The sequence below is a fragment of the Arachis ipaensis genome, chromosome B4 (assembly GCF_059453495.1).
Source record: "Arachis ipaensis isolate K30076 ecotype BB chromosome B4, ASM5945349v1, whole genome shotgun sequence".
NCBI lineage: Eukaryota > Viridiplantae > Streptophyta > Magnoliopsida > Fabales > Fabaceae > Arachis > Arachis ipaensis.
Genome location: NC_142439.1, coordinates 4,195,757 through 4,209,805, shown reverse-complemented (window position 1 = coordinate 4,209,805; position 14,049 = coordinate 4,195,757). Strand labels below are relative to the sequence as shown.

General features: G+C 30.9%; 1 protein-coding gene across 4 annotated transcripts; it reads left to right on the top strand.

The window, feature by feature from the left end:
• The first annotated feature begins 4,675 nt into the window (after positions 1 to 4,675).
• PAP15 (purple acid phosphatase 15) lies at positions 4,676 to 13,333 on the top strand. Of its 4 annotated transcripts, none has more exons than XM_021120485.2 (8): positions 4,676 to 5,216; positions 7,913 to 8,104; positions 9,497 to 9,830; positions 10,040 to 10,257; positions 10,388 to 10,578; positions 11,560 to 11,850; positions 12,591 to 12,707; positions 12,981 to 13,333. In XM_021120485.2, the coding sequence occupies exons 1-8, from the start codon at positions 4,922 to 4,924 to the stop codon at positions 12,987 to 12,989; spliced, it is 1,647 nt and encodes a 548-aa protein (XP_020976144.1). In that variant the 5' UTR covers positions 4,676 to 4,921; the 3' UTR covers positions 12,990 to 13,333. The 4 variants fall into 4 exon arrangements, with proteins under 4 accessions (XP_020976144.1, XP_016197250.1, XP_088341002.1 ...); XM_088484876.1 differs by having other exon boundaries at positions 4,779 to 5,144; XM_016341764.3 differs by lacking the exon at positions 12,981 to 13,333 and having other exon boundaries at positions 12,591 to 12,899.
• The last annotated feature ends 716 nt before the right edge of the window (positions 13,334 to 14,049 follow it).

Sequence of the window (14,049 nt, the reverse complement as noted above, 5' to 3'; positions counted from 1 at the left end):
TTGTTTTGAATACCCATTTACACCCTATAGCTTTCTTGCCCTTTGGTAGAGTAGTAAGAAACCAAGTGTTGTTCTGCTTTAGAGCCTCTAATTCTGCATTGATAGCTTGCTGCCAGCAAGGATGTGTAACAGCCTCTTCATATGTATTTGGTTCAACTATGGCTGACAATGCTAGTGATAGGTTCCTTTGTGGACATGACAGAAAATTATAGCTAATGACACTGGACAATGGATACTTACAATGAATTTTAGGATTTGAAGTAAATTGGGGAGTTGAGATCTTATTCATCAGTGAGCAGTGAAAATCCTTAAGATAAGAGGGAGGTCTCCTCTCCCGAGTTGACCTTCTAGTAGGAGCATCAGCATTGTGTCTAGTTTGTGTTTGTGATGCATGTTGTGTTGTAATGTCAGTTTCAGTGTCTTGTGTGTGAAGGGCAGGAATGCCTATGAGTGATGGTTGTGGTGATGTGTCTGGATGTGGCTGATTACCATTTTGAGTTACTAGTTGTTGCAAAGTGTGTTGTGCAGTCTGCTCATTTTCAAAAGGATCTAAGAATGCGTGCTGCGAGTTTTCAAAAACTGATGCATGATTGGTATGCTGTGAGTGTTGAATATCAGATGTATGATGAGTATGTTGATTGTTATTTTGTATTTTGAAAGGAAAAACTGATTCATAGAAGTGTACATCTCTAGAGATGAAGAATTCTCTAGTATTGATATCGTACATGATGTAACCCTTCACTCCATCCTTGTGACCCAAGAAAACACATTTTCTTGCTCTATGATCTAACTTCTTTCTATTTGCAGAAAGTGTAGCAGCATAGGCAAGGCATCCGAACACTTTAAAGTAGTCAATACAAGGTAATTTGTTGAATAGGATTTGATATGGGGATTTTTCTTTCAAAATTGGGCTTGGAATCCTATTTATGATATGGATGGAATGTGCAGCAGCATAATTCCAATAACACTGAGGTACATTTGCTTGGAACATAAGTGCTCTAGTGACGCCAAGGATGTGTTGGTGCTTTCGCTCAACAATGCCATTTTGTTGAGGGGAAGCAACACAACTTGTTTGATGTATGATACCCATGGCTGCATAAAATTGTGGCATTTTGAATTCTAGTCCATTATCAGATCTAATTTTTTTTACAGTTTTGTGAAATTGTGTTTGAACTAGTTTTACAAAATTCTTGATCAATTCTGCCACTTCAGATTTTGCTTTCATAAAAAACAGCCATGTGTATCTACTCATGTCATCAACGATTGTGAGAAAGTACTTGTGTCCAGCAGTTGATACATGGTTGATTGGTCCCCATATGTCTAAATGAATCAGATCGAATATATCATTTGCCTTTGACAAACTGTAACCAAATGCTAATTTTTTTTGTTTTGAAAAATGACATGAGTCACATGGATTGTTACAAACAGAGTTGTCTATGAATGAGTATGATCTCTTTATTACATCAATTCTACTTTTAGGTAGATGTCCTAGCCTATTGTGCCATAATGTGCCTAATTCATGTATGCTGTGTGAATTTGTGTTGTGCATGCATAAAACCTTTGCTAGTGCTATACTCGATGTGCCAACTGGGTTTAGATCCTCAAATGCATAAAGCCCCTTTCTTTGCTCAGCTTGACCAATTATCTTCTGAGAAAGGCAATCTTGAATCTTGCAAGTCATATCATCAAATACCAATTCACAGTGAAGAGATTTGGTTAGTTTTGAAACAGATATTAAATTGAATTTAAATTGTGGTATGAACAAGACATCAAGGAGAAGAAATTGTTTTGAGAAAACTATAGTTCCTGGAATGGAGGTAGAAGTGTGAGTACCATCAGGCAATTTTACAATTATAGGTTTGATTTGATGATACGATTGATATGACTCTAGAGAAAAAGAAACATGATCTGTTGCTCCTGAATCGATGACCCAGGAGTTAGATTTGAAAACATTTAGAGACATCACATAAGCTATACCTTGATTAGATGGAAGTGCAACTATTTGGTTTGTTTGATTCTGCTGCATATCCGGCTGCTGCAGTAATGATATCAATGCGCGTTTTTGCTCTATAGTGAATTCTAACTCACCCTTACTGGCCTCTCCTTGGGTGGTGCTGAATTTTTCATCATTCTGTTCAGCAATCATGTTGTTGATCAGGCTCTGGTTACCTTGCTTGAGATGGGGAGGCATCCCATGCTTTTTGTAGCACACATCCACTAAATGACCTAGTTTGCCACAAAATGAACACTGCTTTGTGGCTCCTCTGCCCCTTCCATGGCTTCTTCCTGGTGCTCTGCCTCTTCCCCTTCCTCTATTTGGGTAGCTGAAGTTGTTTGAAGCACTGATCAGTGCTTTGCAGTCAATTGGTTCAAGTGTATGCAGTTGTCTCTCTTGTTGGAGTATCATTGAGAGGACTTGATCAATCTTCGGAACTGGCTCCATCATCATGACTTGTGACCGCACGTTTGAGTATGCTTCATTTAATCCCTTCAGGAACCTTACTACATATGCATCATCTTGATATTTTCTGACCTTCATCAATCCACATAAGCAATTGTTTGAGTCACATGCTACGCATTGAGGAATTGGCCTTAGGTTTTCAAGCTCCTCCCAAATCACCTTTAATCTTGTGAAGTATGCAGTTATTGTGAGGTCTCCTTGCTTGATTGATGAGAGTTCATCATCAAGCTCAGCAATCTTGAAAATATCTCCCTGACAGTACCGGCGCTTGAGATCTTGCCATAAATCGAAAGCTACATTGTGCCACATTACACTTTGTGCAATTTCTGGACTCAATGCCAAATTGATCCAAGAAACTACATAATTGTTGCAACGATTCCATGCTTTGCTTAGAGGATCATCAGGAGCTGGTTTCACAATTGTTCCATCCACAAATTTTTCTTTATTCTTGGATGTCAATGCTCTCAACATTGCTCTTTCCCAGCTGTGGTAGTTGTTGAAACCTAGCATGATGGAGATTAATGGTGTTCCTGGACTTTCACCAGGATGCAAATAATACGGATCATTCGGATCGCTGAGGGGATTGACATTGTTTCTTGCCGCCTGTGCTTGCATAGTGTTGATTTGATTCATCAGATTTGCGATAGTTCGCAAGTCAATGTTTGTGAAGGTTTGATTTTGCTCTGGCTCCATGACTGGACTTGAATCTCACAAACCTTTCTTGAGTTTAGTGAATTATCAATGGATCTCGGTGTTGAAGATCCAGATCTTCTTCTCTACGATCTCGTTTGATCGGAACTTTCACTTCGACCTTGATGCGGAATCGGCAAAGCGATCAAGTTCTCATCAAAACTCTACTGCGTGAGTTCGGGAGAAGAGGGAAGAAGAAGAACGATTAAGTGAAGAATGAAGAATTTGTGAAAGGGAAGAAAAAATTCAGAACCTTGAGAATTTTCAGATCAACCTGCTCTCTTGATTATGAATCTCTCGACCTTGATTCCCAGCTCCACGCTCACCGCACCATGTGAAAGGTGATCGAGCTGGTTGTAAAACAAGGGAGTGACTCAAGAGTAAACATTGAAAGAGAGGAATTTTCTGCAGTCTTTTCTTACTTTGGCAGAGAAGACACAGAGCAAAATAAAATTGGTTGATCAAAAAATTATCTTTCTGATCTTACACTGCAGGTATATATACATTGGATAGAGCTATCACTTAGAGGATTAGGTTATAGTCTAAACTAATTCAGTTAGGGAACCTAGCAATCAGTTCTCACGTGTTGAGTTAGTTACAAGTCACACCAGAAGAGAGAAGAAAAAGGAAATAGTTAGCCAGCTAATTAAGCTTTGATCATATGGGTTAAGTCACACATTGGTTAGTTTTGCTTATTTGATTATAAATTGTACTTAATTTGTGTTATTTTTTGGATAATTAACATTAGTTACCGTAAATTGCAGGAAATATTAAATAGTCAAAAACACATAAATAATGAAAATGCTCATAATATTAGTGATCATGTAGATAAAAATGTAACTTTTAATGCGATAAATATGAATCAATATCGCATAAATTCTTAAGAAGATATTGGTAAGATCGATTTCTATTTGAGAATGTTAATTTTTTTTTTCTTGAAAAACCTGTAAGTCTGCTATAAAAATTTTTCAAAAATTTATTTGATATATTTTTTCTTTAAACACCTATAATCATATAGAAGGATTTTAATATATCTTGTCGTTCTATATATATATATATATATAATTTTTGTGACTATTTTAAGCAAGAGCATTTCCCTTCTCCCGAAGTCCAAAGACGACCACTAGATGAAAACTTATTATATATTAAAATACAAATTAATTAATATAAATATTATTAATTTATTTTAATAAATATTAATATTTTAACATATATAGTAAATGATTTTCATCGATAGTATAAAAGTAACATACTTGATACAATTCTGCTATGTTACTAATAATATTTTTGCCAATTTCTATCAACTCTTATTTATAACTGTGTTTAATAAAAATGTCTTTGTAAATATGTCTAATAAAAATATTTTTTTATAATTGTATTTAATAAAAATATCTTTATAAATATATTTTTTGAATGTGTCTCTGTATATATATGTTTAAAATATAATAATTAATTATTATTGATAATAAATTGATAAATGATATATTGGTACTTATACTTTTTCTGCTTGATAAATCAATATTCTGTAGCTAGTGGCTACCGCGTAGGGCACTCAAAAAATTTAAAACTCCAACATCTAAATCACGCTTCATATTTTGCTGCATTATTTATTTTCCTAGAGGGGTAAAGCATCCCATTTCTTAAATTTGAGTGTTCCCACCTTACTTCACTGAGCATGAGTTGTTTGACCCTTCTTCTTCTGCCTCCTCTTGGCTTCCACATACAGACCCTCTGCCCTGCCTCTATATATTTATTCACTCAAACTCACACATGACAAACTCATTTAAACACAAAATGGGTTCGGCTTCGGTTCCTTTCATTATTGGTGTAGTTGTTTTAGTAATGATGAGTCTGTTGTTGAAAGTGGATGGGGGAGTTCAAACGACTCTTGAAGGACCCTTCAAGCCAGTGACGGTTCCACTTGACAAGAGCTTCCGTGGAAACGCCATGGACTTGCCAGATACAGATCCTCTTGTTCAGAGAACTGTTCAAGGTTTTGAGCCCGAACAAATCTCTCTTTCTCTCTCCTCATCTTATGCCTCCGTTTGGATTTCTTGGATAACAGGTACTCAATTGATAACTACGGCTTTTTTTTAGTAAAAATTCAGATGACGTTAATTTTATGTAAAATTAATGATTAAAAATTATTAAATAATTTAATATATTTAATTAAATTATTATTTAATATTTTTTTATTATTAACTTCATATAAAATTAACAGTAGCTATATTTCTTTCTAGTCTTGAATTGGATGACTTGCTAGCTATGCGAAGATTTGTATGAAAATGATAACATTAAAAATGATAAAGAATGAAATATATTTTTAAATAAATAAGTAGCTTAAAAATATAAAAAGAAAAAGCAGTGGTTATAGGTGGGTCCAGTTCACGTGAAGTTTACATAGTTATTGGCGTCACAGCAGACAAGTACGCAAACTGACTTTGCTTTTTGTGGCGTTGCCGAATGCAATCATGTCTTTTTATTCATCATTTTGGAAGCATTTCAACTTTCAAGTATATTATGGGGTGCATTTTATAAATCTACGGTGTCTATTTATATTTGCCTAATTTATTAAAAAAAGATAAAAATTAATATTTAAATTAAAAAATATAAAAATAAATAATTTTTAATATTTAATATTTACTATAAAAGATAAATTTAACAAATTCGACACCAAAATTATAAACACTATAAAATTTGCCATATTATGGATGTAAACATTTCAGTATTTTTAGCCACCTGAAACTATGGTTCATTTTAGGAAAAAAAAAATTAGTGTCTGAGTCCTAGTTTCTTAAGTATATTTTATTAATATTAATCAACGTTTGATCAATATCTAATTTTTATACTTTTAAAATTTAATATTTAATGTTTAGAATATTAGTCAAATATTAATTATCTGAAAACAAAAATAGAGGACCAATTTAGAGTATATATTACTAAGAGTTTTTGGGATTTTCTTTAGACAGTTATTATATTATTGCAGTATTTTTTTTCTTGTTTATTTTCTATAAAGATAAATTTAATTTAGTAGGGGTTTAAAATGTTACGAACCTTTTAATAACGTGCAAATTAATGTCATTGTTGGTTCAGAAACTGAGATTGAGATACATAAAATGCTATCTGGTTGGTTATGACCAAATAATGGAAAAAGAAAATAAAAAAAGGACATGCTGTTAGGGATTTAAAAATTGAATTTAATTTTGATGTATTATCAGTGTAAAGTAATTTTATACGTGCATTTAATTACGTAATGTCACATCAACAAAAATAATTATTTTTAACATTCACTGCATAAATAATTATAAAAGAACAGATATAATTATACGATTGTTTAAAACATTTTATACTAACAATACATTAAAATTAAATTCTTAAAAATAATAGGGGTTACTTATTTATTGAAATATTGGCATAATGTACATAGCCAAATTCCAATTATAGGACTTCTGCATGCACATATATAATAGAAGTTATTTATTTAATGGGGTTAGCTTGTTTCATAAGTTTAATCCTTGATGAGGTTGCTTGGAATGGAAGAGTTAGTAAAAGAATATTTAGGTTACGCATACAATATTATTATATAGATTATAATAATATGATACAAACTAAGAATTTTTTTTATGTATTTTTAATGATATAATGTAATTTAGATAATTTTTCATATTATCAATAATAATACATATTTTCGAAAATATTTTTTAAGCTATGCATAAGATTAAACACACCGAAAAGTGATTATTTTTAGTGTATTTAAACGTGTTTGGAAAAACAAATATATATACTATTTGTATGAATAAGAGACACAAAAATATGTTAATTTTTTTTTTCTTAGAAATGGAAACATAGTGTATATATATAACTTTTAGATATATTTATAAAATTTTGATCTTTTATTAATATTAAACTACAATAACTTTTTTAAATGATTTTAATATTTTGTAATTATATATAATGCCTTTAAGATGACTTTTTGCAGTAATAATTAATAATATATACGAGCTAAACGTGTTAAGAAAAAGAAAATGAAAAGTATTTTTTATTTTTTAAGAAAAATTACATAAAAAAACACTTATGTCAAATGAATATAATGTCTAAAGTGAATTTGATTCGAAGATACGACAACTCAACAAAGTGTTATGATATATATATAAAATTTAATTTTGATATATAAAATAGTTTTACACGTGTATTTAATTACGTAACATTACATCAGTAAAAATAACTACTTTTTACAGTGACTACGTGAATGGTCATTCAAGTATAAAATAATTTACACGATTATTAAATTTATATATATATATATATATTATGAAGATATAAATGAATAGAAAAACGGATTTTTTATTTTAATATTAAAGAGTGGATAGAGTTTTACGTTGATATTACAAAAAATGAAATTTTACAGTCGAGGGATGCTGTGCAGCATAATACACAGAATACGTATTGTCCTACGCAGTTTGTATATTTATAATACGCGGTCTATATATTGTAATTTTAATATTAAAATAATACAATCTGTGTATTGTCTTTATAAATATTTCTGTTGAAGAAATCTGCTCTGACAATCTACATCTTGCGAATTTTACAGTTTTCAAAATTTTGCAAAATATCATAGCTTTCAATATTACCCTTATCCAATATCTAAAAAAAACCCTAGAAAAATATGTTAAACGAGTATCACCGAATTAGTATCGACATGTAAACTCAACAACCAAATGAAGGGTGGTGTTAGTTATTAAATTGTTATATCTTTTGCAGGGGAGTTCCAAATTGGGGACAATATAGAACCATTAGATCCTGAAAGTGTTGGTAGCATAGTTGAGTATGGAAGGTATGGAAGGACCATGTCCCACAGATCCAAGGGTTATTCCCTTGTTTATAGTCAACTTTATCCTTTTGAAGGCCTTCAGAATTACACTTCTGGAATTATACATCATGTTCGCCTCACAGGTATAATACAATTTGTATGTACAAGCCTCACTTTTCTATGTTTTATTTTAATTAGCAGGTTCCAATAAGTTAATCAATTAAATTATAGAAAATTAGTTGGAGTAAATGTTTGTTTAGGTGTCGTTAAGTAGATAGAAAAATATTCTTTTATTTTTTTAACGTATTTAATAAATTTTTAACAGTAAAAATAAAAGCAATAAAAAAATAAAAAAAAATTTAAAAAGTTATAATTTATGTTTTTTGAAAAGATCTTTTTTTTTTAAAAAATATCTTTTTTACATAATAAATAAATAAATATAAATTATTGTATCCAAATATAATTAATAAATAAAAAGATTTTTTTAAATGAGATATTCAAATATAAAATTACTTTTATTTTTTTAAAAGATCTTTTTAAAAAAAATAACTCAAAAAATAGATTTTTTCTCAAAAAATCATCCAAACTCTAAGTTAATTAACAAATTCCCTGAACCAATTAAGAAGAAAATCAGTTGGAGTTATATTAATTGGTTCAATTCAATTCAACTTTAACCATCGAAACATTTAGATTTATTTAAAAGTTATTTAAGAACTTTTTTTTTAGTCATAACTACAAAAATTCTATTCCATATTAAAAATAGACATTTCAATAAATACTTAATATGCAAAAATTAAACCTAAAACTCTATTACTAAAAAATAAAAAGTATTAAATCCACTAAAATGGCAAGAAAGTTAACAATTATTCAATTGAACATAAATTTTAAAAGACTCGTAACATAAATTATTCATTGGATTTAATTAATAAGACAAGATAACAAAGATTCGTGCTTCAGCGGAAATGCTTGGTAACAAAAAAAAAAAAAAGCAAAAAACAGCTAAACAAAGCAAGTTCTGGCTATTTTATTTTTTTTTTTTGTCTTCCTAGCATTACTCTAAGGTAGAGGTAGTAGCTAAAGTTGGGTATTATTAAATATTTTTGTTTAAGCCAATTAATGATGAATGTATTTATTAGAGATATAATTATTCATGTTATATCCTCTTATCAATTTAAGTGTTTGGAATCAGTTTTATAATATGGTATCAAAGTTCTATATTCAAAAAGTCTAGAATTCGATTCTTGATGAACTCTAAAAATAAAAAATAGTACAAGACAAATAAAAGAAATAAAAAACACTACAACAATTCCTTAAGATAGCGACGGTTATTTTGCGGCGGTTTTGTGAAACTGTTGCGAAAAGACAAACTGCAGCGTATATAGCGGTGGTTAGAGGTTGGAGTTGCAAACAGGCCGACATTTAGCGGCGGTTTTCTTACAAAAATCAATCAAATCCAAAAAAAAATTTTACTTGAAGGAGAGTATTAGAGATATAATATTTGAGATAAGTGATTTTATAATAATATTTAATTGCAGGATTAAAACCAAACACACTATATCAATACAGATGTGGAGACCCATCATTGTCAGCAATGAGTGAAGTTCACTATTTTAGGACTATGCCAGAGTCAGGGCCAAATAGCTACCCAAGCAGAATAGCAGTGGTTGGAGACTTGGGTCTTACATACAACACCACATCCACAGTTAATCACATGATTAGTAACCATCCTGATCTTGTTCTGTTGGTTGGAGATGTTAGTTATGCTAACATGTATCTCACTAATGGCACCGGCACTGACTGCTACTCTTGCTCATTTTCTGACACTCCTATTCATGAAACTTACCAGCCTCGTTGGGATTATTGGGGAAGGTATAATTTATTTATTTTTTACCTTGTGCTTTTCACTTCTTAATAAACTCTCCTAAAATTATTAGCGACCAATTCTGATAGTCGCTAAAACCTTGGTCGCTAAATTTAAAACAGCGACCGATATTGGTCGCTAATCATTAGCGACCGATTTTCAACCAAGACTACCAAACCCTCACCAAACATTTTATGTGGTGAAACCATTGATCCAGGTACATGCAACCTCTGATCTCCAATGTCCCAATAATGGTAATTGAAGGTAATCATGAATTAGAAGAACAAGCAGAGAACAAGACATTTGTTGCTTATAGTTCTCGATTTGCATTTCCATCAGAAGAGAGTGGATCATCATCCACTTTATATTATTCTTTCAATGCTGGGGGTATACATTTCATAATGCTTGGTGCCTACACATCATTTGACAAATCAGGTTAACCCTTGCTTCATCCTTTTTCTTCTCTTGTCTTCTAGAATTTCGACAGTTTTTCATATTGACACTATGCTAAAAGGTAATGTTGTTTAATAGTGTTAATTTCACTTTATCCTCTTTTATATTGCAGGGGAGCAGTACAAGTGGTTGGAGAAGGACTTGGCTTCTGTTGAGAGAGAGGTAACTCCATGGTTGGTAGCTACATGGCATCCACCTTGGTACAGCACCTACACCGCACATTTTAGAGAAGCAGAGTGTATGAGGGTTGAGATGGAAGACTTGCTATATCAATATGGTGTTGACATTGTCTTCAATGGACATGTAAGCATATTCTTGTCTTAGTTGCACATGATTCATCATCATTCATGCCTAAAGTAACTATTGGATTGTGCCAACATTAGGCCAAAAGAATTGTGCACGCAGCGGCAAACCCTTAAATGGAGCTCAGTACCACGGTAGATTAGTCTTTAGCCTGTCAGGCTAGGGATACCGTGAGAAACATAAAAAAACCTAACATTTTGGGTCAAACATCTTATTTTTATATTATTAAAAGGGTAAAGTACTAAATTAGTCCTCTACGTTTTGGCGTAATCCTGTTTTGGTCCTTAAGGTTTAAAGTATCCTATTTGAATCCAAAAAAGTTTCATTTAGTTTCAATTTAGTCCCACCGTGAGGTCAAAGATAAATAATTAACAAAATGTCCTACATAACAGCAGTATAAGAATAAGGTCGATAATTTGGAGAAAAATTACAAGCTTCAGAAGCACAAAATCAACCGTGGATGCATCAATACATGTATTTAACATTTTTTTAGTTTTATAGAAAATATTTCATTTTAATTATAAGAAAAATGATAAATAAATGTATTGATGCATTCACGATTGATTGTGTCTTTGGAGCTTGTATTTATTCTCTAAATTATCGACCTTGTTCTTATACTGCTGTCATGTAGGACATTTCGTTAATTATTTATCTTTGTCCTCTGGTGGGACTAAATTGAAGTTAAATGAAACTTTTTTGGATTTAAATAGAACACTTTAAACTTTAAGGACCAAAACAAAATTACACCCATACGTAGGGGACCAATTTAGTACTTTACTCTTATTAAAATTTAGGGTTTAGAATTTAAGAATTATAATTTAGTTTTTAGTATTTAAAGTTAGTTAGGTGTTGGCCAAAAATAATAAATTTTGTTGGTTATGTAGCATTGCTCGGCAAAAAATTATGGTTGTTATTTAAATGGACATGTAAGCATATTCTTGTCTTAGTTTTGAGCACCTCTAGTTTTCAAATTTGTGACAGGTTCATGCATATGAAAGATCAAACAGAGTATACAACTACACATTGGACCCTTGTGGTCCTGTTTATATCACAGTCGGCGACGGTGGCAACCGGGAAAAGATGGCAATCACACATGCAGATGAACCTGGAAATTGTCCAGAACCATCAAGTACACCAGATAAGCTTATCAATGGTGGTTTATTCTGTGGATTCAACTTTACATCAGGTCCTGCACAAGGTAAATTCTGTTGGGATCGACAACCCGATTATAGTGCTATCAGAGAAAGTAGCTTCGGCCATGGAATTCTGGAGGTGATCTCTCTCTCTCTCTCTGATGCTAGTGTACATTATAACTCTTGTACTGTTAGTTGAATGACAAGTTATTAAAATGATAAATAAATTCCTAAAAATTTATTTTTCGTACAGATTAATCCCGAAAGAAAAGAAAGTACCAATGAAATCCTTTACAATAGCGAACCTGGATAAATTAGTTCAAATTAAGACCTTCTATCCTAATAATAAAGGTTAATTTGAATGTAATATGTCGGTATTTGCTATCCGAGCGATAGCTTTTGTTTTGAGGTACTGAGACAGAGATTGAGGGACTGAGACTCAGTATCATATTTGTTGGTTTAGAGACTGGTGCTAAAATTTCTGTCTCTGTCTCCAAAATTTCAGTATTTCAATATCTCCAAAAAGTGGAGAGGGGATTAAAATTTTAGAGATAGAGACTGAAACTTTAATAACATTTTATACGTAAAATACCTTCATTTTAATTAATTAATTCCAATTTTACTCTTTGTATAAATTAAATTAGAATTTCATTCTTGTTTCAATTTCTGTCTCCCACTTTGCACCAAACAGAATACTGAAATTTATTTCAATCTCTATTTCTCAGTCTCAGTCTTTCCGTATCTGTCTTTCCACCAAACGCTATTGGTACTTTTTTTTCTTCAAGACTAATTTGTTTAAAGTATAAATCTTCAAGGGTTTATTTGTCACTTTATTCTGGTATTTATAAAAACTAACGGGTTGAGACAATGTGCATGCAGGTGAAAAATGAAACACATGCTTTGTGGATTTGGCATCGTAATCAAGATTATTATGGCATTGCTGGAGACGAGATTTATATTGTTAGGCAGCCTCAAAAATGTCCGGTCAAGCCAAAGGTACTTAAAAACCTGGATATGGCTCCAGCAACCATATTTAAATATTTAAAAGAATTTGTTTATTCTAAAATTTTGTAGGCCAATCATTTTTTGTGAAATAGTTAGACCTGAATATTCTAAATTTTTATTATTCTAGATGTATACATATATATGAATCAATATATTTTACAATTAGTGCAAACGTTTAATGTATTCTACTAGTGTTAACTATATTTTGGTCAAAATAAAAAACTGCTAAGCACTTAGCAAAACTCGCTTTCATTGATTTTGTAGGATCCTTGAAGACGAAAACAGAACACACCAATTAATTTAAGTTGCAGAAGCTTTAATAATCATAGGATACCAATTTTTTCAAGATGTGGGGTCACTGGAGAGATTTTATATGGCTTCTATTTCACCATGTCTTGGCTATGTAATGTGTGTATCAAGAAATTTAATAAAATATTCGAGTTTTGGAGAGCACGACAAAGAGAAATTCTATTTTGAGGTCAATAAACATTTCGAATTGTACTATTGTTTTAAGTTTTAACGTTGTATTTCCCTTTCAAAAAATACAACAAAAACATTGTATACATATATAAGGCATATAAATTTTTTGTTACGATTTATTGAAATTTGAAACCACCTAAGCATGTCCATAGCTAATAAGTATTTCCGAATGTGCTTTCATTTTATATATGGCTAATTCACTGGTGCATTTTATTTTATTTTGATGTCAAACTTGTCGAACTTATCATTTAAAATAAATATCAAATATTTAAAAAATTGTGTTTCTTTGTTATTAATAGTTTGTTTTCTATTTTTTAAATTAAATATTGATTTTAATCATTTTTTTGACAAATTAAATCCTAAATTTTTAAGTATAGTAATAATCACCTTTATTTATATATATATATATATATATATATTCATGTAAGAATGACGGATTACTAGTTAAAAGTTATTTAATTAAATCGGTTCTGTTACGGATGGATCTCGATTAAACTATTAAATCATTAAATAAGTCACTTAATTAGTTGATCATTCGATTCTCGCAACCTTGTTTATGTGTGTTTCCAACTTTTTGTGGAGTTTTTGCTAAAGTTGTGGCTTAAACTGAGATTTTCTTGAAATATTATTATATTAACACACACTTTCTTATATTAGTCCCTGAGGTTCAATTTAGGTAAATAATTTAAATGAGTTCTTTTAAAAAAAAAATTAAAATATAAGAATTTTTATTAATAGCAGCTTATAAATAAATTATTTTGTGTTTAGATTTTTAGTTATAAAAGTATTTATTTTAAAATTGTAACATTTGGATAGATAACTCAAAAAATATAATTTTTTTTACACAAGAAAA